We start from the raw sequence: 27,432 nt of genomic DNA on the forward strand, positions 1-27,432 counted from the left end.
TTTATATATTAAATACCAGAAAGTTATTATATTTTATGGAAAAAGAAAATTAAGATATTAAATTTTAATATTTTTTACAATTTCAGTGAAAAAAATAATTTTAAAAAGAAAGCATAAAGAGTAGTCAAAGAAATTCATAAGTCAAAAAAATAACCTTATCTCTAAATTGTTACAATATTAAATATGATATACCATGTATAAAAGAGTAACATATATTTAAATATTTAAAAGGATTGTATGTTTGAAAATATGATATATAATAAATAATTATCATATGTAAACCAAATGATTTAGGATTTTGAAAAGATAGGATATTTAATAAATTATTGTCATATATGAATCCAATAAACTATTCATTTGTTTTGAAAGCTCCTATGAACGAGTAGTGCAACATTACTTGCATGGTACTAGTAACAAAGCTTTAATTCCTAATTTGCATCATTTTTTTATAAATCATATGTATTTTTTATTATAGACAATTCTGCTCAATTCAAGTAGGATTATCGTGGATGATAAATCTATCCCTTTAAATATTTAACATAACTCTATAATCAGTACTCGAATTTGAGACCACTAGCTAAGAGAAAATAATTTCAGACCAATTAATCAACATGTTAGTTGTTATCCCATGTAATTTGCTAATTACTTACATATATATGTGAAACATGATAAGGACTAAATAATTTAGATAAAACAATAGTAGATCATGAGTGAGTGTGCATTAAAGAGCTATAATATATAATGGAGAAATAGTTTGGGTAATCATTAGAAATTGTAAAAATTTTCATTTTAACTTTTTATTATACAATAATAATTGTTAAAAATCACTCTTGGTATTGTGTTTTCGTTGATGATGATTTTTTAAAGAACCAACGTCATCCATATCTATTTTTTTTATAATATTGCCACCATGTTTTCTTTGACAATGGTTTTTAGGAATTGGGGCTAATAGAGTGTTGTAGAATGTGGTTTTGTATTAGTTGGTGATGACTAAATAATTTCTTGTACCGTTTTAATATTTATTTGTTAGTGACAATTTATTTTTCAGTAATTATATAATGACTCAAATTCATAGTAACTACTAAAAAGACAATTAGATGTGTTCCTGTTTATATGTTTTAAAAAAGCAATTAAAGAATAAAGTGGTCTAATAAAATATAGAAATGAAAAGAATAACTTACTTTATGTAGATGATAAATCGATTTAAAATATCATATTACAAAATTGTTATAGTCACAACTTTATATATTATAACAACAATTGTCATCCTAAAAAATAGTAAGTGATACAAATTATATTAATAGTATACCGATTTTTATATTGTCATTTAATCACAGTTGTTATATATGAATATAACTTTGATGATTTTTACAATAATTACTTTAAAAGTCACATAATATAATTTCTAATTAGTTAACGATATAATTTTTTATAAGTTGTAAGGTTATACTAAGGTAAAATTATAGATAATACATGAAAATGATGACTCAGTATATCGTTTTTATTAAAGAATAACTCTATATTCTAAAAAGTTATATATGGGAATGATTGTTAATTAAAAGTAACTTTAATAATTTGAAGAAGTCAAATACATTTTATTTTCTTATTTCTCATCATATTCTTCAAAACCGACTTAATTTTGTATGGAAGAATCTAAAACTTACATAAATTTACAAAAATTGTAAATTAGTTGCACTAACTGAAATATAGTAATAAAATTAAACTCAAATAAAGTTATAGTTTATACATGAAAATGAAATTTTATTATTTTGTTAAAAATATAAAATCATATTTGACATATGCAATCTTATTTTTTAATATTAAAATGTCTATAAACCATATATAAGAATAATTTTTCAATGAAAAATAAAAAATCGCATTTGAAAAATACAATTTTATTATTTAATATAAAATACTAATAAGTTTTAGATGTGAAATAGAACTTATATATGTATTAATCATATTATTAAATTACAACTTGCTTTTATTTGGTAAAAATAAAAAAAACTCACATAAATTTGATAAAATTTAAATTTCTTGCACAAATTGAAAACTAGAAATCAAGTCACTTATAGCTCAATGCACATCTCAAGCTCTCCAATTGATTTGCATTTTGTTTTAAAAATACTATCTTTTATAGGCTAAGGGAAGGGTGACTTCTAGGGGCTAAGGGAAGGGTGACTTCTAGGGGCCAAGGTTCCCACACTTATTTTTAAGCATATTTAAATTATTATAAATATATTTTGGCCTCTTTAAGATTTGTAAAAAAATTGTTGGAAAATGATATTTGAAAATTATATAGTTTTTTTTCCTATGTTTCTCTCTATGTGTCCTTTCTCCTTTTCTCTGTCATTCTCGCTCTCTCTCTCTCTCTCTCTCTTTGTCTAGGGTAACTTTCTGTCATCCTTGACCATCTCATTTGACCATTTTCTAGCTTTTTGGCCAAAATCTTGAGATAAGCAAACTATAGACACTCCTACTTAAGAGCTTATATTCAGAATTCAAGGCTTTCGTTTAAGTTCATAATAGAGTGTTACTCTCTTCAATTTGAGTTTCAATTAGGGTGATGATCCTCTCTCCATACCAAAAAGTTGAAGGTTTGATTTTATTGCTGATTTTATTTTCTTTTCTTTTTTGTGCTAAGATTGTTGTCATGAACACAATTTTTTTTGGGTGCTTAGTGCTACAAGGGTTGAGTTTTTATGCTTCTGAATCGATGTTGTGGGATCGAAAAGGAGTCTTCAACGTAATAAGCAGAAGAGGTATGGATCTCCTGCGAGACAAAAACACTCATCATCCCATTGTGGTTTTCTCGAGTTTAAGAATCAGGAATCTACTCGATTTCAATGCGTTGGTGAGTTTTCTTTAACATTTTTTGTCCAATTCATATATAGTTTATAACTTATGATTCTTGATGCATCATGACAAGATGCTCACCAACATATAGGTGATTATTTTATTATTTTGGTTTTAGATTTGTGATTTAAAATTTATGCACCTTGATATATCATCAATTAAGCTTTTGAGTCTAAAGGGAGACTGAATATAACCTTACAAGAGAAAAGAGAAAGGGGACAACAAAATATTAGAAAAGATGAAAATGTATTGCAAGAAATCAAATTGGTACACTCATAACAAATATAAAATCATTATCTTATAAATCAGAACTATAAAATACAAAAATATAAAATTTTAAATATCATATACTCATTTAATTTATTATTAATATAAAACAAAATTTGTCTATTTTTTTAAAATTAAATCAAAAGTTCCACATTTTTTAATATAAAATAAATTTTGATTTTTGTAAAATCCTAATAATGTTTTAAATATAAAATTATAACTTCAATTGTAGTAATTATAATAATTATAATACAAAATACTTCTACAATTACAATTTTATCCTAAAATAGAGTGGAAGAGTTAAAATTATCCTCACTTATGCTTTTATATATAAAGATATTAGTATTAATAATAAAATATTATATTAATTTGTGAAATTATAGTAGTAGCAATTTGTGGTGTGTTTTTTTTAATACTTGATATCAAAATTTTAAATTTTTTTTTATCAAAGATCAGGTCATGCAGTTCAATAAGTGACTCACTGATTCAACCATTGAGCAAGTGACCTAATACCTTAACAAGGTCAATCACCGCTTTAATGTTTTTTTACAAGATCCACTATAGTTTTTAAGAGCTATGGGTAGAACTCTATTATTTAAATTTATGTATAGCAATTCACATTAAACACTACTAGAAAAATGTTTTTTACGACATTTATTTAATGTCGGTTGATGAAAAACCGTCTTAGAAAGAAATGCAGTGATATTTTTGTAAATAAATATAACTATTGTACAACGGTTTTGCGAAAACAATCTTAGAATGATGGTCTGCAAAACCGTCTTAGAAGGATGTCATTCGAAGACAGTTTTTGCAAAATCATCTTAGAAAGATGTCATTTTAAGACAATTTTATGAAATTGTATTAGAAGATTTTCAATTGTTTTTATTGTCTCCCTCTCCTCTCATGCCACTCGTGGGCAATGTCACGTTTCTTCACAAGGTCTTCCTCTTCTTGGAGCATTGGGGCTTGATTAACTATGACACCACCCCACCTTCTTTTGATGCGGATGTAGAGTAAATGGAGGAGGAGCATTGCAAGGTTCACTTCAAAGAAGGTGCTCCCAATCGGTTTTCATTTTGAATTTTGAATTTCAAATTTCGATTTGAGTGCATAATTGTTGGTTTTGTAATTTCATTTTATGTAGTTTGAAATTTTCATTTTTGGTTTCTGATTTATGAGATCTGGTTTCATATCTGCAATATGTGTGCTTGTGCGTTTGATTTTTGAAGTTGTATGGCTTTTTTATTGTTTTTTTTCATATGTGTTTCGATTGCAATGTGAAGAACCCTACTTGCGCATCCATCACATATGGGATCCTTCTCAGCATGGATTGCTCTGCGGTTCACCGAAGTCTTAGCATGCACATCAGCTTCGTGAGGCAAGTTTTTGCTGATTTTGTTTCAATGGTGAATCAGCTTGTTAATTTTTCTGTTCGAAAATTGTTTGTAACCTTTCAAAATATGATTGTGTGGCTAATTCTATTATCGGGAATGTTGTGTGGTGTGATGTTGTGTCTGAATGTTTTATGTGGGTGAATTTAGAGCATTGCATTGTATTGCTACACTGTGTCATTCCTTATTTAGATCTCCAAAACTCAAAATCACCCATGAGAATCTTTCCTTTTGTGGAAAGAAGCTTTGAACCACTGTAATACCTAAGTTTTTTTTCCTTTAACTTTCCCACCATACCAAAGTTTAATTCCTAGTGTTTACCCGTTTATCTTTATGTCCAACATATTTAGTTTCTTGAAGAAACATGTTGTTAATCCTTCTCTAAATCATGATGTCCATCACGTCCAATGGTATATGGCAAAGTACCAATATTTCAATACCTTATTAAGCACTCTTTGACTAGCTTCTTTACCTACACCCATCCACAAAAATGTGAGGACCTACCTTTACTCATTTAACACTACCTCCAAATGTTGTTGCAATTTCACTAACTCATTTTACATTGTACTTGAGTCGTATAATGTGTTAATTTCTGGTCATGGCTTAGCATTAGTATACTACACATATAATTTGTCTCGAGTAATTCATGTTTGGGATTTTGACTAGTTTTACATTCTTGTCGAGGGCGTAACACAATCCTACTTGGGCTTAGGTCCAACTTTGAGACAAAAGACAGTTCTCAAATCTATGGTTTTAAAAAGGCTAAATGATTATATGCTCATGAAGTGTAGAATAAATAAATATGGGTAGGTATTTATGTGTTGTGTTAGTTTTGATAGAGGCTTCACACGATAACATGAAGTATGATATGGGACTTATATTATTTGATTTGGTAATATCCTTTTTGTTTTGGGGCAATTCAGTTTTATATTCTTAACTTGTAACTCATTTTTTAATATAACTTTTTAAATTTAGTAATGATCCTTGACAGACTTTGTCCTCACATACTTTAAAAAGTTACGGTGGAACCTTTGAGATTATCCATTGGTTTGCATGAGAGTTTATATTCAATCAATGGATGACTTTGTGGCTTCATATATAAGATTGGAAGGATAAATGATGATATTATTGTTTTAATCTAATCATTGAGTTGCCAATGGAATAAGGATTTAAAAGTGGAGCAACTGAATGGATACTTAATCCAAAATAAATGAAGCAATATTGGAATTATCAAAGACTAGTTGGTTTTTCACATACTTGTGTCTAGAGGTATTTGTCTTATAAAATCTATTATAGGGGAAGCAAGTAATTTCGTAACTTGAAGAGGCTTTACGTGTAGATTCAATGAGATCCAAGGAGCTTTACTTGCTTGTTATGTTATTGTGCTTTCCATGAGAAATTTGAAGTACATAGCAATTATATAACTAAATTAAAATTTTGTACCCTGTGCTACATCTTTATTTGATACTTCATTATTCTGTGAAACACACTATATTCAAAATGTAGGAAGTTGTTGAATAGAAAGAAGCCAGAAAAGCCTGAGAGCACTTCTTCACCTAGAACTTCACATATAGTAATTTTGTTGCTTAAGAATTGGCCAATGTAGTTAAGATTTTATTTTCATGCATGGCACATGCACCATAGCTGAGACTTGTCCATGTGTAATGTGTCTTTGATTTTTGTATATATTAATATATTTTTTGGGTACATTTATATATAAATATATGATCTTATAACTTGTATTAATTTTATAGTTTTATTTGAGGTTGTCTGATCTTCTTTCTCTTTTTGTTAGTTTGTGGAAATAGATTATATTATAAATATTTGGAAAAACCTAACAATGGTATACCCTTAAATAAATCATGGACTGAACACTGAAGGAGGAAAAGGATTATAACTTTGTACCAATTATAGATGAAGCAACCTTCCTCTGTAAATTTTAATAACAAAAAGGCATTTTATTTTATTGCTTATAATGCTTCGTTCATATTAACAAAGTTTCTTCTCTTCCATATAGGTTTAGAAATTGCAATTTTCCTTTGTTGTTCTAAACAAAGTTCTTCTTTCATTATGGAAATATCAAAATATCAAACACACACAAAGATGTGTGGATCAATAATTGGGATGTATGTGCAAATTTTTTTTTGCTATGCTTTTTTCTATTGTTCTCTTTTATTTTCGAGTCTTTTTCTATGATTTGTCATATTCTTTAATTTATTTTTCAGTCTTTATCTTTTAAGATTGAAGCAATTAGGAATGAAATTCACTGTTTGGGTATTTAAGCATGTAAGTACAATATTTCTTGGTTTTTGATTTTTGTCAGATATCTTACTCATAGAATAAAAGTCTCTTGACCTAGTAATAATTGTTTTGGAACTACAAAGTATGGTTACGACATGCGACATGAGTAAGATATCACACTGACATAGGGATATGACAAATTTTAAAATCATAGGACATGCAATGGTTAATACCAATGGAACTAGTGGGTGAAGCGGAATCTGTACATAATTAATACTTGTATATGCTTTTATAATTTATAATAGTACAATTTAATAAGAAAATGTACGTAATTAAACAATACATCCCAAGTAAAAAAAATTAAAAAAAATGATTCTAAGACGGTTCTTTCAAAAACCTTCTTAGAATTCATAATTTTTTTTAAATACATTCTAAGACATTGTTTAGCATACAACCGTCTTCGAAAAGTGTCTTTTTAAGACAGTTGTATGCTAAAAAAATGTCAAGACGATTTTCACTTGAGAAACTATTTTAGAAGAGTAATATTCTAAGATGAGTCTTAGTTCACAACCATCTTAGAAATGTATATTTTTCTAAGACGATATTTTAAGTACGATCCAAAATCTTCTTTGAATGAGCCTTATAACCATCGTGCCATGAAAGTAGCATTTATATCCATTAAAAGCTTAACATTTTCACACACTAGCATTAAAAGTTCACAAAATTCTAAAAAATATCAATTGAACTCCAAATGTCATCAAAATTGACATTGACATTACACTTATTAGCAACACTTTGTTTGCATAGTACACTTATTAACCACTAAGTAGGATGGCTACCGTATCGAAGATTACAGATATCAAATAAATAACTTATAATTTTTTATAATTAAACACTATATGAGGAGTCTTACAACACTGCTCAACCAACTGAGCTAGACCTCTTTGGTATATACATTATAATTTATACTATACGTATAGAAGTTTTTAAAAGTAAAAAGTTATCCAAAATTAAAGATGTGTTCAATTATTCATAAATAATAATCAATAGTTTAGTCTAACACACATTTTCCATTAACAATGAGACTAGTGAGATGATAGTATGAAGTTAAAAATAAATAAAACATGATGGAATGTGAGGAAGCTAGGGTTTAGGGAAGGCTAATTGGAGGATTTTGTGTTTGATTTTTGTTGGTTTTGGCTGTTTATGAAGAATCTATTGCTCATTAATTTTGCAATTTCTTTTTGCAATTTGTTTTTGTTAATATAATCTATCTTTTTATGGAATCATAATTATTGATTCCATATAGTCGTGAGCTGAGGAGCAGCGGACTTTGAAACTATAGACATATAGATGCTTAAAAAAGAAATATTAGAGGGTTTCTAAACAATTATTCATTGATGATTTAGGAGATCTAGAAAAAAATATCAAACCTAACCTATTCTTTGTTTATGCACTCTACTTGGGTTGAATGTCTCTTCATTTTTTCTCTATTCTGTTGGAGTGCAAGAAGCCCTTTGCATTTCAGTGAACTTCATAGTTCACAAACTTTTGTCCCTACGATTTTCTTAGTTCATAGGTTTTCGTGTATTGTTTTCATTAATTTTGTTAACTTATGAAGATTTGTGTTTTTCGTGTAAAAAGGGGCTAAAGCCCCAAGAAATTTATTAGAGACTTTGCTGAAGGGAGAACAAAGCAATAATTGTTGTAAAGAGCATAAATAAAATTTAGCATTACATAACAAATTCTCCCATCCCCCTGGATAGAGAGCCCAAACTTGGCTAAAGTGTCGGCCACATGGTTAGCTTTTATGTCCATATGCCTCCAAGAGAATAGTCCTCCTTTTTCCGAAAAGTATTTCATAGCTCACATCAGCTGATAACAACTATGGCTTGGCTCACATCCTTCTATTATCAATTAAATGACATTTTAAGAATCAGACTCCATAGTCAACCTTGTATACCCTCTAGATCATGTGATACGAATGCCATTAAGAATGGCCCATAATTCCGTGTATAAAACTCAACACGCTTAAATTAGAAGCCCAACACAGCTTCACTTTACCTTTGTCATCCCACAACACTCATCCACATGCCTATTCTCCACCATTAGTTATCGCTCTGTCGCAGTTCAGCTTGAACTCCCCAACTTCTGGTGATTGCCTGTAGGAAGGAGTCCTATAAAATTATCCTTGGGTAGGCATTTGATTAACTTGTATGGCTTTCCTAAACCTTAAAACATTAAATGTCAAGGCTTTTACATGGGTCACGATACTTCCCACAGATGAAGCGGTTCCAAAAAAACCCACCTCATTTCTATTCTGCCAGAAACTGTTCAAAGCAATGCCAAAGGTGGCATTCCAATCACTATTCACATAGGCACTAACATGCATGAGATTCTTGAGCAACGAAAGATTCAAATCTGCATAACATAATTCCCTTACACTCCCTCTTTCTGCAAGACACTTCCATATTTTGTAAGAATATTGAAAATCCTTTAGGTAGCAGATCATAGTTTTGGGGAAAAGATTACATATAGGGCAAAGATTAGAAACTGTCATCCCTCTTTACATTCTCATAACATTTGTAAGAAGGTCTTGCCTTGCGCATTTCCAAGCATGAATGTGCATCCTCTCTAGCCCTGACCATTTCCAAATGGATTTGAAAAGAGGATCCTTATTATATGCTGACCAGTAAGGCTCTGATAGGTCGAGGCTATCATAAAGGAACCATCATATGAGTGTGCTACATAGGAACATCATCCTCACAAGTGATCACGGGAGGCTCCATAGCTTTAATGGCCTCACAAACTTGTGGTGGGAGCACCTTGTCAGGCTTGCCCATAACCACGTGACAAAATAATATTGTAGCTAGAAGATCGATCTCATCAAGAGTAGCCATAGAACTCTCTTGAAGCCTCCCTTGGTTTTGAACCCAAAAATCTTGTTAGAACAAAACAGACATTCCATTGCTAATTAATATAATTTATCATAAGTTAATAAGTCTTAACTATCAGTTAAATGATACTATTTAAATTAAACGATGCAAATAAGAAGCAAGGATTTGGGTCCTCTCACATTAAAAATAGTGGAAGAGTATCCAATTAGAAAAAAATCACACTGGTGGATCAAATGTGCGGCTGCGATTAAATTATAGAGTCACCCACTAAACTCACTGTTTCATTCAACTCAAACCTGACTATTTGCTTTGTGACCCAACACTCAATGACAATGGTTGTTGTTTTAGTAACCACCAAGAATGTTTTCAAAGACCATGAATGGCCAACCTCCTTTCACCCCTATCTTGCGTCACCCGTCACCACCGTGTATCATAGTCTTTGTGCTCATCACCACCCATAGCCACCGCAAGTGCCACCCCATGTGTGTGGCACATCTATCACAATTTTTTTTTTTGTTTTGCAAATCTGGTTGTGCCTCAGTTGATTTGGCCAGATCTAACTTGGTTTGGTTTCTCATTTCAACTTCTCTATCGTCTGTGGCAGCACGACCACCACTAATGTTTCAGATCTTCATTTTCCTTTATGAAATTTGATATGGTTTGGTGCTTGAAACCATTTGATTTATGCTTATACGAATCTGAAGTTGGACCCGCAAGAAAGAAAGAAAGTCACAAAAAAAAATGAATTTGCCATTGACAATTGCATACAACAACGTGGTTCGTGATTATGGTCTTGTGGATGTAAGAAACAGGAAGACCAAGGCAAAAGAAATGTGGGGAGAAAGAAGAAAATGGTACAATAAGAGAAAGAAAAAATGATAAATGATAAAAGATAAAAAATCTTGACCCTCAATCTAAAAAAATAAAAATCTAATGGTCTAAAAATCCTTTTCCACCATTGGAGACATGGGAAGTAGTCACATTGGAGAGACTTTAGTGAAAGAGTGAATTTAATTGAACAAATCTCAACCGCGCATCTGATCCAACATTGTATCTTTCTCGAATTGGAGACTTTCCAGTTATTTTTAGTGGAGAGAGTATCCAAATCACAAATGCAAACATTTTTTAAAAATACATCTTACTAAAAATCCTATTATTAATACAATTAATATTGATGTTATGTTGATCAATTTTCTACTAATATTAATGTCATTAATTGATAATTAACTCATACAATGGAATTTTTACCACACTCTATTATTATTGAATTTATTTTTTAATAATTAGAATAAAGGTTTTTGAAATGATTCAATAGATATATCAAATTTATTGTCATCTAAAATCTAATCAAATTTTACGTGTATTTATCTAAAAGTGAAAATAAACTACATAGATATATCAAATTTATTGAATCTCATTATTTTCAAAGCATAACTAAAATGCACAACATTACATGTATAACAATGTATTGAAAGACACACACAACACTATACAAACAACATAATAAAATATTCTAGCAGGATCATCCAAATCAACATCCAATCTATAGTTGTGTTGTCTTCCATTAAGTCATTTGTAACACATAATTTAGTTCATTTTTCAGCAAGTGTAGCCCCTCCAAACCCACTTCCCAAACGAACATCACAAATGAAATTACTTAATGGGGCCAATTGCCCCCATAGTTAGCAAACATGCATCTGTCCCAGCACCACTATGCAAAAATTTATGCAAAACAATTTCAATATTTATTCTAGTCTTGTAATTGAAAACAATTATGGTGGGAAGACCACTTTTCAATGGCCGAGAAAAGTGTTTAGTAAGTTCAACATATTCCTTCAACAATAAAAAATAGTTTAATATTAGAAAAGATATGAAAAATCTCATAATATGATTATAGTAATTAAAAATAAAAAATTAAATTCATTATATAAAAAATCCTTATAGATCCAGGATTGACATATAAGTAAAATTTTGTGTAATTTTTTCTTTAGAATATGATCTTACACTTGTCATCATATGTCAATGTGTCAAAATCGACTAGATGAATAAAAAGAAATGATAATAAGTTATATGAATTGGTTCTCTATTTATAGTAATAATTAGAAGATATGTGAAAATCAAATTCATTAATTGTTTACTCATTAAAAACAAAACATATCATTTCAAATTTTTTAATTTGAAATGGCTTCCTTTATCTCCATGTAATTACAATTGATAAAAACATTTAATTACCATTTAAATACACATTAATTTATATAATATGTAATAAAAAATAAAATAGAATCAAAATTAATGTTAGTGAAGCTATTTATGTGATAAGCTTAAAATTATTATTATACATGCACAAAAAGCTTAAAATTATGAATTTCAAGTTTATTTAAAATTTAGTTATCTATAAATATTTTATGTTAATAACTAATATTGAGACTCTTTTATCGTTTATATTTCTGATTGAATAATTATTATTTTTAAAATGTTCAAATTTGTATTTGAATTCATTCAATCTGGAGATGTATATATAAATATTTATCATTAACCAAAATAAAGAAGTATATATTTCATATTTTTAAGAAAATATATTTATTAAAATTAAAACCTTTTACTTATTTATTATCCAAATTTTTATTTAAAAATAACTGAGTACATAATAAATATATAAATAATATATTTTTGTGGAATAAATGTATAAATTATAGATTCAAATGCATGTCTCTTTTCTTATATTAAAAGATCTATATATATCCATATTATTATAATTAAAAATTAATTTATTTATTCAATATATACAAATTAAATAAGTATTTTATCAATTGTTCCAATTATCAATAAAGTAAATTAACACATAATTTGAAATAACTAATAATATTTGCAGTCTATTTTACTCCTCAATTTTAGACCTATTTGTTTTATGGTCTTTGTAAAAAAACTAATGATTTCCTTTGGAGTATTTGAAAACAAAAACACAAAAATGGTTAATTAAATTAAATTTTTATACAGAAAAAAGGAAATGAAGGATAGAAGTTTTTGGAATAGTTCTTCATGAAGACCACAAGCATGAAGGTAGAAAGAAAATAATATTTCTATTTAAGAAGTTACAATTTAAATAGAAAAATATAATATATTTTATTAAATATATTCAATTGATTTCACATGGGAAGAAAAACCTATAATAGAGAAGACAAAAAAAAAAAAAAAAAACCTTGTGGCATCCCTCATTATGATTTTTACCTTTAACTTTTTACAAACCTCGCTAAGGTTGATGCCTTTGCAATGTGATGATTTCGACTAAAGAATATGTGGTGGATTTGTGCCCAAACCCATTTTAAAAAATAAACAAATAGTCACAAGATAAGAGGATATAATTGAAAAGGAAAGAAGAAAATTTTAGAACATTAGGATTTTTGGGGGAGAATAGAACTTGGCAATGATGGTAACATTAATTTTAAAATATTTTTTTCAGCTCATCATTCCAAAAACGTTTTTTCTAGGTAATTATTATAATATTATTTTCCCAAACTACCCCACCTACTTTCTTTTATTTTTCCAAAACTAACCCACCTCCTTTGTTTACATATATAAAGAAAGATTTCATCATAAAGGATTTTCGGTTCTCCAAAACTCATTATAGAAATTTTGTTTTCCAATTTAATTTTTAACACTAAAATTGTTCTGAAATGCTATTTTTAAATTTAAAAAAACACTTAGACAACTCTAAATTTTATAAAATTTAATAGGGAGTTTCCTTAACCTTAATAATATGTCATATGTTTTTCTCAAGCCAAAAAAATTACAAGAATCTATTTTTCATAATTATTGTTCCTTTGTTGCCCTACAACAGTATTTTCACAAGAAAATTTCTAAATATTATGATATCACTTTATAATAATTTGGAAAAAATTCTGGACCATATTCTACTAGGTTAGTTGTGCATCATATATTTTTTTCAAAAGTTATTTCTCATGAAAATTAATTTTTTTCCTATTTAAAACCTTCTCATGCAAAAAATCATTTGGATGAAAACAAAATTGTCATAAACAAGAAGCAATTGAAGTTTGTTTTGTTATCAACAATGTGTCAAGCTTGTGCAGAGTTGTCACAGACAAAGGGATCCAAAAAATATAAACTAAAAAATTAATAATCAAATTGTATTGATAAAAAAATGTGCATAAATCAAGTACAAACGCTTCAAAACATAGTAAGATCAAATAGTAATTTTAGTTGAAAATAGAAAAAGAAGGGAAAAAAAGGCATAAGAAACTAAAGTTAGAAGCTAGATTTAAGAACAAAATCAAAACCCTTGAAATTTAAGGTGTGTGAGACAGAACTGAACCGAAGGAATTGTGACTTTTGAAGAGCAAATCAAAGTGAAAATAAATAGAAAAGGGTGATTGTTTTGAACTAAGAAATATATACTTCATGGCATGGTTTTTGAACAGTCATATCATAATCGTCCTCTCACTACTAGAAAAATGACTTTTTATGACGATTATTAAGTGTTTTTAACGACGATTGTAAACCGTCGTTGAAACGCAATTGCTTTTTATGACGGTTATTATAATAACCGTCTTTGAAAGTTAGAACAATTCAAAGACGGTTATTATGTAATAACTATCTTTGAATGCAGTGTCTGGTGCAACATTCAAAGACGGTTAATACATAATAACCGCCTTTCAATGTTACATCTGGTTCAACTTTCAAAGACAGTTATTATGTAATAACCGTCTTTGAATGCAGTGTTTGATTCGACAATCAAATACGGTTATTATGTAATAACCGTCTTTGAATGTTACATCTCGGTCGACATTGAAAAACAGTTATTATGTAATAACCGTCTTTGAATGCAGTGTCTGATTTGACAATCAAAGACGGTTATTACATAATAACCGTGTAATAATCGTCTTTGATTGTTACATCTGGTTCAACATTCAAAGACGGTTATCAATCAAAGACGGTTATTATGTAATAACCGTCTTTGAATGCGGTGTCTGGTTTGACATTTAAATATGGTTTTTGAATAATTCTGAATTCCCCACATAATCACTAAAATAATCTTCCAATATGTGTTATGACCCATATTTAGAGAGATCCTCCAATCCCATGCCTTCAACGGGCTTCAAAAAATTTCTGTTCCATGAAAAGAATAACCAGTAGCCATACTTAAATAGTACCAATGAGGAAATAAGAATATATTTCTATTTTACTTTTATACAACATTATAGCAAAGGCAACAAGTCAAGCTCTTCATATTTCCACTATAAATTTTGCCAACAAGTCGATGTAAAAGACAATCTACTAGAAGTTAACTGATTGTGTTTGATACTTGATTACATTCATGCTAAACTATTGCAAGAGGCTCGGTGATTATAAATGTCACCTAGTTAGAGATATCAACTTCAAAATATAAATATTAAGGATGATAGAATATTGCATGATTGATGGGAAAGCTGATCATGCATCAACTGTTTTATAATCTAAGACATTGATCAAACTATTGCCAAGTTTTAATTAAATTTGTTCAGGAAAAACAAAGAAAAGGGGATGCGGGAATAATGTAGGCAAACTAACAAACTCAACCAACTGCTTTTCTTTTCCAGTCAAGATTAAAACTCAAACCCCTTTTCAAAGGGACCTATTCCTTCCATTTCATATCTTTAGCATCGGTCAGGCAAGTTGAGTGCTTGACAATAGCTAGATTTAATGTATAACGCTGCTAATATCAAGTCTTCCACCATCAGTCAGCTTAAACAGGGAAAAATGCAGTTAACGATACATAAATGAAAAAAACACTTACCTAAGTAGATAGTCTAAAAATGCGATAGCTTGTAAATTTAACATTCTCGCATCCTTATCAATGTTTACTGGGTATCTCCTAGAAATATAAATAGTTGCATTCATTATCCCACAAAAAAACCAATCACATGCTTTTTTTTTAAATAAAATCAAAGACTCTATTATAACAAAGGAAGACTAGATTATATCTCAAACCTTTAGAAAAGCTTTATTTTAATATCAACCTTTACACTTTTTCATAAAATATGAATGATGGCTTCTTGTTATTTGTTAAAAAATAAAAATAAAAAAGAACAAGTTACAGTGACACCCCTTTAGTTTTACTCTAACTACACAAGCACCCCCTCTGTCTAACGGTGTTGACTTCTGTTAAATTTCTAATTAAATTAAGCACATACCCCTAAAACTCAAAATGGGGTCTCTTCACTCTCTCATTCCCCTCACGCAGGTTCTGAAGGATAGGACGGATACTTTTAGATATAACTGGAGAGGATAACATAGAATATAGAATCTATATCTATTATGTATTTGGACATGGTACCACTTGTACATATTAATGGAAGTTCTTTTTTTGGCTGATCTAAATTGTGATCTATAAGGAAATAACAAGGAACAAGAAAGAATTAGAATGTTACTTGGAATTGTCCTTGGAACTCTTGCGTGAACTCTTTCCATCTTCACAACTTACTGAAGATTGCAAGATTTTCAATTTGTCATGAATCTGCAAGAATTTGTTATTTGGAAATTATTTGCTTTGACCAGGAACCAAGTTATACAAGATTTGTGCATTTGCTATCTCGATGAATGCAATAAGAAATTGGCAAAACGATACCGATAGATGATTGATAGAGTTGTCCTTTCAAACACAACACAATAAAATCAATAGTCTGTAAATCACAAGTGTAGTTATGTACGTCACTTCTACACCAACGATCTAATATATTTTTCTCATTGAGAAACATTATCAACGAAAAAAAAATTATTCCACTAGGTGAGGTTGACTACATAGATCACACTATGTCTTTTAGTCATTCAACTCGGTTATCTATGAAAGCAACATTAACAAGGAAGAAACATTATCAATGAAAGCAAAATACCTAAATTACAGGAACCTTTGAAACAATTGTCAGTACTTAGCAGACCACCATATGGAAGAAAAATAAAGCAATTTGTCATATCTTACAAATTATAATGCATAAAGCATTGTTTTCCTTGTCAAGCCCACAAATCATATAATGAATCAATCATTTGTTCAAACACTTGGGAGTTGGGATGCCCCCCAATGTTTCCAAAATTCCTACACTAAATAGACCAGAAAGTTGAGCAGTGTGAGAGTGTTAAACATCCAGCCTCAAGGCTTATAAAGCATATTATAAGTGCTTTGCATGGTGTCCAAATCTACGAAGAATCATTAGTAATTATTATCCAGCTAGGTGATATAACCTAGAAGCCTCAAGTTGCAACTTTTTGAGAAAAGCACCAGTTATGAATTTATTCTGATTTGAAGAATGAATTTTAAATCTCAAATTTTCAGGATCAAACATACGAATCCAAATTCCAAGTTTTTTAACCCAGAAGAATATTCAAGAAATAAGTCACACAAAACCAGAATTGGTCCTAACTCCAAAAGCATGTTTTTAAAAGATGTTTTCAATGAGCAGCCATGCTCATCAGCCTAGCATCACCAATTCACTTTAATATGATATGCTCTCTTGCTAACCTAATCCCAATGTGAGTAACTATGGGCAACTATTAACTTCCCATAGGGAAACTCTATAGCCACTTACCAATTAATACAATGATTTTAATTTTGAACCAAAACAACAACAGTAATAACAATACATGACTCTTAGATAGCTATAAAATCCTAATAGGAATCCTGAAGAAAAATAAAAACAAAAATAAAGGAGAGTAGTAAAAAGACATGGCTAAGTGAGATTAATGTGATAATTCAAAGAAACAAATGCATATTACTCCCAAAGTAACTTCCAAATAAGTTGAGTTCATAGAAAAACCAGTAACTGATGCAGTATCCAAATCAGAAAGGAGTTAACTGACCATCTTAAGACCCATGGGTGGGCCTGCTCACCATATTAACTAACTTGTCTATTCAATTGTTCCAAAGCTAAAAGATTTTAAGCTTTTAAACAGGGATTTATAAATTGTGATCCTCCCAAAAAAAAATCCCTCTATGCAAAAACAGAGCATTTTGAGCACACAACACTAATCATCTCCATTGTGATGTAATTCACTGATCTACTTAGAATTGTCTGGTTCAGAATTGCATACTTGTGGGGAAATTAAAAACTAGTTTTAATTGGATATCAGTCACTACCAACTCTGCCAATATCTACTACTCCTTTATAGTGTATAATTTAATTCATCGTAGTTACTAAAATCCATCAAAGATGCCTGCGGCAGGTTGAGGTCAATGAGTACACTTAGCTTGCCTTTTACTGGTTATATTGAGACCAAAGGCGAAGGTTCTGTTATCCTTTTAGCTTTCACCAAATTTGGATATTGACTCTAGGTTGGCCATTGATTTGCATTATATGCATATCAATACTTATGGTTATGTACGTACCTGTCATTTCCATGATGTATAGAGAACTAATTGGAGTTGTTCTTTTACATATCTATAGGTATAATGTTCTCACGTTTACTATTTCTGGCCGAAGGTAGGTTGAGGTCAATGAGTACACATAGCTTGCTGACCTTCTGTTGGAAGCCACTAAAAAAAGAGCATAAGCAATATCATCATCTAAGATGTCAACATTTAATAATTGGATCCAATTACTCCAAAACATGGTCTCAACAAGGAAAAAAGTTAATTCAGAAAAATTAACATTCCCCACAACCATATATTCAAGTTTAAACATACCTCTGAAACATCAGCAGTAAGTTTTTCCCAACTCTCAATCAACTGATATAGCATCCCTGTAGGGAGATCCCTGCATAATTTCCATTTTCCCATCAAAAGTATATAAATGTATGAATAGACAAATAAAGAAGGAAGGAATATTTCAATTTAATCTCAATGATTATCAACACCAGCTATTGTGATGTTATCAAATTTTCTTGTTAGAATATTTGGTCTCCTACTCCTATTCTTTTTTGAAGTCAATAGTTTTCTATTTCTTTCCTATTAGATTTAGGCAATAGAATACTTCATAACCTGGTCTTGACCATATAAGGAGGTATCTGTATGCTTCAGATGTCATCTTTTATATAACAAAATAGATTTTATGGCTTCCCTACCCATCCTTCCTCCTTTTCTGCTTAAATATGCTCTTAATTAGGAACAAATATTGCTCTACATCAACAAGTTTTTTTCTGAAAAAAGATAAGCATCAAATTCCTAGTTACCTCACTTTGCATACTATTTTGCCAATAATACCACCGCTTTTCATGATGGAATATTGTTGTCTGGGATCATTTGTTGAGGACAAATCACGATCTTTTTCATCCCCCACATCACAATCAGAAACCCTTGAAAGGTATAAATGTTGACTGAGAGCTTGACAAAACAAATCCAATAGTCGCACTCTACTATACTTTCCAGCTTCATATAGGCACTGAACAAAAGGAAAAATCAGGATCATGAACTCCAACTTAGCCATGGCAACAACTAATTACCAAACAATTTCAAAAGAAAAAGTTTAGGCAATCACAATGAATACAATATTTTCCAAATTTTTTTATTGGCAGATGAAATCATAGCTACTTGCAAGGCAAAATACTAGAATGTCCATCTGCCATAAAAAAAAAGGAATAATCAAGAAAAAAGCTTCATCAAAAGGAACAGGCATGGAGAATATCAAACATACAAATATAAAATTCAAGATCGTCTCATAATCCTTCCATGATAACATATCATTAAATAACTATGATACACATTATAACTATATGGTTACCATGCTATAGGATCCAGAAAGCACAACCTTAAAGATCAAATAATCTCCATATTTTAGTTTAGTTTTTATTTTGGGATGACTGTACTCATTCATAACCTTTACTAAAAGCTGTTAAGAGTGTTTGGCCAGATTGAAGGTTCACCTCATCTACACCCTAGTTAATGCTTCCTTCATTTGCTCTATCCCATTAAACCCCAACACTATCCCACAGGTACTACTCACAGCACCCAAATAGCCAAAATTCAACCTAAAACTACAGTCCTATTGCTCCCCTTACCTGACATAAATCTGATGAACCCCCAACTGGCCATTTACTATCTTTGATTCACCCTAGAAAATTCGAACTCTGACTTGTGAAATTCACAACAACGATAGGAAAAAGGTGAGGATGTATATCTTAACATAGACAATTTCCCATATAGTTAGACAGTTGTCTGTTAGACTTCCGATATAGTTAGACAGTTGTCTATTAGTTAAGTTTGTTGTTGCAGATAACTGTTTGTTAGATCTGTCAATAACTGCTGATGTGACAGTAACTTATCTTCTCAGCTTGTAGCACAAGCTTCCATTGTAATATAAATTTAGAATAACAAAATGAAAGCATTTCATATCTAATTTTGTGTTCTCTTTTCTTTGAATTCTTGATCACAAACATTAATGAAGATTCATCCAAAGGGTATGAGTATAGTTGACAACATGAATTACTTTATCAATTTAGTGTCCATATTAAAACTTCTTTTCCTACTCAGTTACGAAAATTTTCAGTAGTAACTATATAATGTACCAAAAAGCTACTTTTTGGATTGCTTGGATTTCTACGGTCATCAATTGATCAAGTTGTAATTTAGAAGATTAACAGAAGAAGTTTCAAAAGCAATAACCAATAAGACTATAACAGTGGATGATGAGTGCACAGGATCAAAAAGCAATTGCTAAATCTTACCAGAACTGCAGTGCTCCATAGCTTCTACACTGTCACCAATTCTGACAAACCCTCAGACATGCTTTTTTGAGTCCGATGATCAACTGTTTGATTCCTAGATTAATTTTAACCAAGGGGTAAACTCATTGTCAAGCAAATCTATATTAGAACAAAAAAATTTGTAAACCGTAATACCTTGCACACAATGGAAGTTCATCTATGTATTTCAGCAGAGTCTCGGGTGATAGTGCAGATTTTCCCTCCTAACAACCCATTTATAGTCAACCATTAGAATAATAAAACAAACAGCAATAAGATGACAAGACTTATTTAAAAAGCTTGACAAGAACACCCAGAAGTTTGAAGCTTGGATGAAATACCCATGCCCATAGGGTGAAATGTCTAATGGATCAAACACTAAACCAACCAAAAAAATAAAATTAGACTAACTTGGGCTAAATGACACTACTTGAAATGTTTGAGAATGAAAATATGCACACAAAAAGGATCCTAGTTTGCTGAGAGATGTGTGTGTGTGTGTGTGTGTATATATATATATAAGAATTGATAGATAGTACAAAAAAATGGTTCATGATGAAGGCTGCAGCCAAGCCAATGGTGACAGATTACAGGACAGCTTCTAAGAGCTTCTACAACAAGCTAGAAAACACTACAACTTCTACAGCAAGCTAGAAATATAAAACATTAATAAAACATAATCAAACAACAACTTTAACAACACTAAAATAAGTAATCAAAACACTAGACCCAAAAGCTATGTAATTATGAAGTCAGATTTGAAAGAGTAAACTCAGAGAAAAGATAATTCATTAGAAGAGTTCAAGACAAACTTTGTGAATGGATTCAAGTCAACACAACTGGAAAAACACTCAATACTAGTAAAAAGCCATATAAAAAAAATTTTGAACATAAATTGATGAACATAAGCTTTGTAACTCAAGTTCTGAAGGGTGGAGGGGGGACTGAGTAGAAAGTTAAAGGACTTAGAAAGAATTATTAATTCCCTACATTTAAATTTTGTTAGCAAATAAGTGCCTCGGGATCTCCAAAACTTGTATTATTTAGTATCTTCAAGGAACATTCAATCTTTTTTGCACGCAGACACAGTTGTAACTCATGTGATTCAAAATAAAATTATAATACCAAGTTCTCGTGAAGCTTTGTAAACATGGTCTGAAACTAGTAAATGGGGCAAAATTAGAAAATACACAGACTGAAAATACAAATATCAAGCCAGGTCTAAAGAGTTGTGGTTACTTTTTCGGGAAGGGTGAGGAATAGGATCTGAAATAAAAATAGGTACTGTTGGAAGTGCAAATATTCAACATATATGATGAATAGAAGTCCTTAACACAAAACATCCTAAAACGATATTTTAGACATGATAGGATTTCATGACCCCACCAAATAAAAAATACACAACAGGATTTGATCTAAGCTACTGGGATTTATTTGTAAAATTCTTTGAAAAGCACAAGAAGCATGGAGACAAATTCTCAATCATCAATAAACAAATTTATCCCAATATAAGAATAACATTATATTTAATACAGTTATTAACTCCCAGAACCCAGGCCTTAGTTTTGAAGCTTTTATTTCAGATGCTGATGATGCTTGATGAAATGAATAAAATATACTTGTCAAGACTTGGATTTAACTATTCAAGTATGCATTATAATAAGTATGTATTGGCAATATAAGATTTGGCAATGCATTTGATACCTCTCAACGAGTCTCTCATTTTTTATCACTTCTAGTGAGGCAATTGCAACTGCACTGGCCTGTGGATTTCCACCGAAGGTATTGTGAACCATAATAGAGAAGAAGAAAGCTTCAGCATTATTAGTCTTAGCTTTCATACTTTAATAACATTGAATTGTATTGTACTAAATGAAATTATTGGCTAATTACATAAACAAGAAATGAATGCAAAACAAAAAGCAAAATTTCCAGAGTACACAAAGGATGGAATTTTTTTATTAAAAAAAATAGCAATTGAAAGTTCTTAAACGAAGAATTCAGTTTAATAAGAAAACTGAGGGCTCCATTTTTAGGTTCGTCAGCCTGGAGACCTTCCATTTTTTATCCTTCCATTTTAAAAGAGACATTTGGTCCCCCTGTTTTAAAAAATCTGCAATTTTAGTCCCAATATTTAAAAATAAAGACATTTGGCCCTTTTATTTTAGGAAATTCACAATTTTGATCCTCATATTTTTTTAAAAAAAAAATTACCAATTTTGGTACAATCTTCAATTTTATTTACGTTTTGTTTCATTTATTTCTTACATTATAATTAATTAAATAATTTTTTGATGATATCTTGAATGAATATGTTAGGTCTAGGATTCAATTGCATCAAAATAAAATAAAAACGTAGGCAAAATTGAGAATTTGACTAAAATTAAAAATTTTATAAAATAGGCCGGCCAAATGTTTTTATTTTGAAATAGGGGACTAAAGTTGTGAATTTTTTTAAAACAGAGGGACTAAATATCTCTATTTTAAAATAGAGGGACCAAAATTGCATTTAAGCCTAAAACAAACTATATACTATAAGATTCCAGGTTCCAACAGAAAGGAGAGTTCTGTCTCTTCACATGATCTGACAAATAAAGGGCTTTAAGGATGAAAACAGATGCCCGTCATAATCCAGAAGTTTGACAACTACAGACAAGAAAATGCTAAACAAAAGGAGCAGACTAAAATAAATTATAAATTTATAATAAAATGAAACCTTCCATGCTGTCCCGGTTGTATACAAAGCATCACATCTTTGTCTGCAAGAACTGCACTAACTGGTATAACTCCTCCACCCAATGTTTTCCCTAGTATCTGAGTAAAAAGATAGTTAAAACAATTATGCATGGTGGTATAGAAAGGAGATAGAACCTTAAAAAAGGTAGGGGAAAAAAGAGTTTGCACTTTGCAGCAGAGGCAGTAAATTTCTCATTTTCTTGAAAGAAAACACAAAATTGGGTGGCCAAGTCTTTCAAGTGGAAGGTAGTCAAATGCATCTAAATCCAACTGCATACTTGCTAAGTGCAATGGCAATTTGTATTGTCTATGATTTAGGCATGTTCATAAAATATATATTTATAGGAATGGAGGGAGAAACTATATTGATTTTGACTAAAAGTATATATCCAAAAGATTTAATGTCATATACTTCTTGATAGCTGCTAGAATAGCTGCATGGCCTACAGCTGTTACCTGGTAACACAATGAAAATCAAACGTTTCATTGAAATACTAGTGTAAAACTACTTGATTTTGTTTCTAAAATAAAGTGGACACCATTTAAGAAAATGCTAGAGGAATTTAAAAAAATCAATATATGTTAGAAAAAAGCATTACACATCATCTTATTAATGGGTAGTTTAGTATGGCCTTAAAAATGGGATGAATGTGTGTGAAAAATAACATTGAAAATTCATCTTTGAAGTCCAAGTGTAAACTCTTTCATCAAACACTGATAAAAATAAAGATTAACCGATACATATCTCCACATTTCTACAACTCTTAAGTTTATTAATACATTTGACAACTAGAAGTTGACAATAATTATTTATTCAACAATGGCACCTCTTGATTCTCTCAGTGTCTAAACAACTAAAGATCTGAATTTGAAATTTTGAATTCCCCTTGTGTATATGTCAACATGGAAAACATTCAACAAACCAAAGCAATTGAAATGTAATTAAAGTAATCCCACAAACTGCATTTTAACAAAATATCGACACTCAAGTTTTGTAACTTTGGGTTCACTATCTGTAAACACAGTTTTGTTGTCCTTCTTTAGTTTGATGCTTCTATTTACCACGGGAAATCTACCAAACTTCTTATGAAGCTGATAAACAATTAGTTGATATTACATCCACATAAGAGGAAACGGAAAGTAAACTAGATCACATGGATTTGAAAGTGTAAAGGTGCTCACAGGAATTAGCATCAAGATTGTCACTGGAATTAGCACAATAATGTCAGTCATGGTTCTGTTTAGTCTCTTTCTTTGACTCCCGGAAGCCTTGCAGCCGTGCACTTGCCTTACAAGTATTTCTAAAGCAATCATAATGTCTATGAAGAGCAATACAATACCCATCCAGAGGTCCTAGTAAAATTTTCCACAAATAAAGAACCTACAAAACAACTTGTTTACAAGAAACACGTGATTAGAACTCTTACTGCACTTGTGGATGCCAACTTGATGCTGTATCTCTTGATAAAACTTTCATGCTGAGGATTTGACTTGTCGACACAGGTATCTTCCTCGTATGTTTTCTTATTCGTGATTGCTGAAATTGGAGCCTATGATTAAAAGAAATGAGAAAGAATTGGTTACTAAGAGCAAGGAATATGTATAACTGATGTTCCACAAAGTTGACACTTGAAAACACTAGTTCAAAACTGTAGGTCATTGGTTTGTTATGCATTAAATCTTGGGCCAACATATTTCGTGCAGAATAGGGAATCTTACTACCATGCATCCATGCTGTGCAGAAAGCACATGCAGTAATACTGCAACAGAGCTCATCACTTTCAATTTTTACACTCAAACTATGTTTATTCTGCTAACTTGCATTATTAATATTTAGAAGGAAAAGAAAAGATCATGACCACATAGCAATTGCCTTTCAAACCCCATTCCTAAAACAAAAGGAGTTCATTATAAAAAATTCACTACTGAAGAACTTCTCTCTTTGGTGGATATCTACCGAGTACTTTGATCACTGTAGCTGATTTCTGTTTTTACAATGCCTTCAGTCTCAGCTATGAAGCTATTCAATAAATCTCAATGACAACAAGATTCACTTTGTTTCCTAATCCTACTGATTTTCCTAAAGGAATTATAAAAACCCTTTAGATTCTCTCTTATCCTTCAAGGATAAATTGCCAACTACCAAGGATACTTGATAAAAATAAACATCAATAAAACCAACCTTCATCATTGCCAAAATACATGAGCTAAAAGGCCAACACTGAGAACAAAAATTGAACCAAAACCTTGCAATCGAATTAAAAAATGGCTAGATAAATTTGAGTATCACAGAAGGCAGCAATTTACATCCCAAGTTTAGCAAGATAATGAATTTCCTTAACTTAGTATCTATCATGTGCGTTGCCTAAGTAACATACCTTATTGAATATACAACTGTTTTGAAAATTGTTCTTTGGACATCCTTCTGTAGTTAAATCATGTGGCATCTGCTGCACTTCAAACACCAGAGGTAACTTGGGTCCATTTATACTTCCCATATATGATGTATGGTTGTCAAATGCAGCATGATCCGCAGTATTTAGTGATTCGCTGCAAATAGGCACTATTTAATGATCCACAATATTTAGTGCATATAAGAATCCATCAAACCAGAACCAACCTACCCTGAATTGTCATAAGCAGCCCAGTGATATTGCAGACAAATACTTAACAAACCCTGACTAGGATGTTAAAAAGAGAATAAAAAATACAAGGTCAATAGTAATTATAGGCAGACAAAGAAACTTTGACTAGTAAAACTGATGTATAAATTAAATATTACCAACGAAGCAAGTATGAGCGCGAAGCTGTGTCCAATGATTGTTGAGTTGAGCGATTGAAGTGTGCAAATTAGTGCTATTATTTTCTGATAAATTAGAGCAGAATAATACAAACAGCAATATTATGTTCCCGTTACAGAAAAACACAAGATGTTGGTCTTATCACCCCCTTCTTCTTGCAATAAGTTAATTAAAAGAAACTAAGATAACACAAGCCTAGTATATAACAAAGATGACAACTAAAAATTAAAGGAATGTAAAGCATAGCTTCATAAAACAACAGAAGGCAACATGTCACTGTATGCAGATAAAATGGTAAAAAATATACCTGTGCTTTTTGTGATGGTGTCACACGACAACATATAGCAGTCCTTGACAAAACTGCCAGCTCAGTGAAAGCTTTACGATAGTGGGTAAGTGCAATCTCAAGTGCCCAGCCATCAACAACAAAAGCCACATCCTGTTTGAGAGAAGAATGATCAGATGAACTTCAAAACCTTTCAAATTATCTTGATGTCAATACATGTTTGCTAAAAGAATGTCCTAGTCAAAACACCCAATATGTCTGTACAAGAGGCCTATCACTAGATTTTATTTTATTTTAGATATGAAAAGAAATTTATTAAAGAGAAAGGGAAAAAAGGTACAAGAGCAAATAATAAGATTTCCAAAATTGAAACCATTTTTTTTATCAGCAAAGATAAATATTTATATATAGATAAATGAGTACCAAAATTGAAACCATGAAATGCAAAATCCAGAATGTTCAAGATAAACAAAATTAGTGGATTCTAAAATGATACAGAAATTTATAAGCAGTACCTTGGGTTCTGAGGTAGTTATCCGCATAGTACGGAGCACTCTCTCTAAACTCCTACAAACCTCCTCCTCTGTTTTGCCATCAATTGATAGAAGCTGTCCCTTTGGTTCTATTAGTTTTGGACGGAGGGAATTGTAAGAATAAAGGCTCTCCAGTATTTCCATAACAAATTAAAGACCTTCCAACGAAGGATGCATAAACACTAATCAAACAATAAAATTTAAAGCAAGTTGTGAACACACACATATCCAAGCTATTCGAAAACAGGATTATATGCACAACAGAAAGTTAGGTCAAAGTTCAAAAAGTAGTCTTATTTATGTCGGTAGCCCAAGCTGTGAACCAGATGCTGCGCATTTTAAAGCATCCTGGATAGGACTTATAAAAAAATGTTTTATAATATTTAATGCAGCATAATAATCCAAAACAGATGTGCCTAGCGCCCAAAACATGAGTTTGACCAAAACATCTTCAAGAGACAATACAAGTAAGGGGCAGCAGATGTGCCTAGCGCCCAATTTCACCACTGCATTACTACAGGTTATAGCCACAATAATTCCTGCAATACCGCTGAATAGTTTTCTGTCAGGCTAAATTCCTTCTGCTGAATATTTGGTGAATCTAACAGAAATAAACATAATAAAATCATCAACTTGAAGAATAACTTTGAAAGTCAAGCCAATGCAAGGACATTTGTTGACTATGAAAAAGGATTTTCATCCCCAAGGTTCAAATATATGTTTCTGAAAACAAGGTTGTTTCAAGCAAACCTTCCTGCA

At 30.8% G+C, this 27,432-nt stretch overlaps 1 protein-coding gene across 1 annotated transcript; it reads right to left on the bottom strand.

Moving 5' to 3' along the window:
* Window positions 1-23,428: 23,428 nt before the first annotated feature.
* Window positions 23,429-25,616, bottom strand: LOC100793502 (uncharacterized). Its single transcript, XM_006601471.2, has 4 exons — window positions 25,432-25,616; window positions 24,481-24,603; window positions 24,236-24,406; window positions 23,429-23,509 (listed from the first exon to the last, which is right to left on the bottom strand). The coding sequence occupies exons 1-4, from the start codon at window positions 25,549-25,551 to the stop codon at window positions 23,429-23,431; spliced, it is 495 nt and encodes a 164-aa protein (XP_006601534.1). The 5' UTR covers window positions 25,552-25,616.
* Window positions 25,617-27,432: the final 1,816 nt, after the last annotated feature.

This window comes from Glycine max, chromosome 17 (assembly GCF_000004515.6).
Source record: "Glycine max cultivar Williams 82 chromosome 17, Glycine_max_v4.0, whole genome shotgun sequence".
In the NCBI taxonomy this organism is placed as follows: Eukaryota; Viridiplantae; Streptophyta; class Magnoliopsida; order Fabales; family Fabaceae; genus Glycine; species Glycine max.

What these genes read in the sequence shown, in the direction of transcription:
- LOC100793502 (XM_006601471.2), bottom strand. Translation starts at nt 25,551, where the DNA reads ATGGGAAGTATAAATGGACCCAAGTTACCTCTGGTGTTTGAAGTGCAG. An exon ending in ACAGTTGTATATTCAATAAG is followed by an intron (nt 24,604 to 25,431) that starts GTATGTTACTTA and finishes TTTTAATCATAG; the next exon opens with GCTCCAATTTCAGCAATCAC. An exon ending in CAATCTTGATGCTAATTCCT is followed by an intron (nt 23,510 to 24,235) that starts GTGAGCACCTTT and finishes TTGTGTTACCAG; the next exon opens with GTAACAGCTGTAGGCCATGC.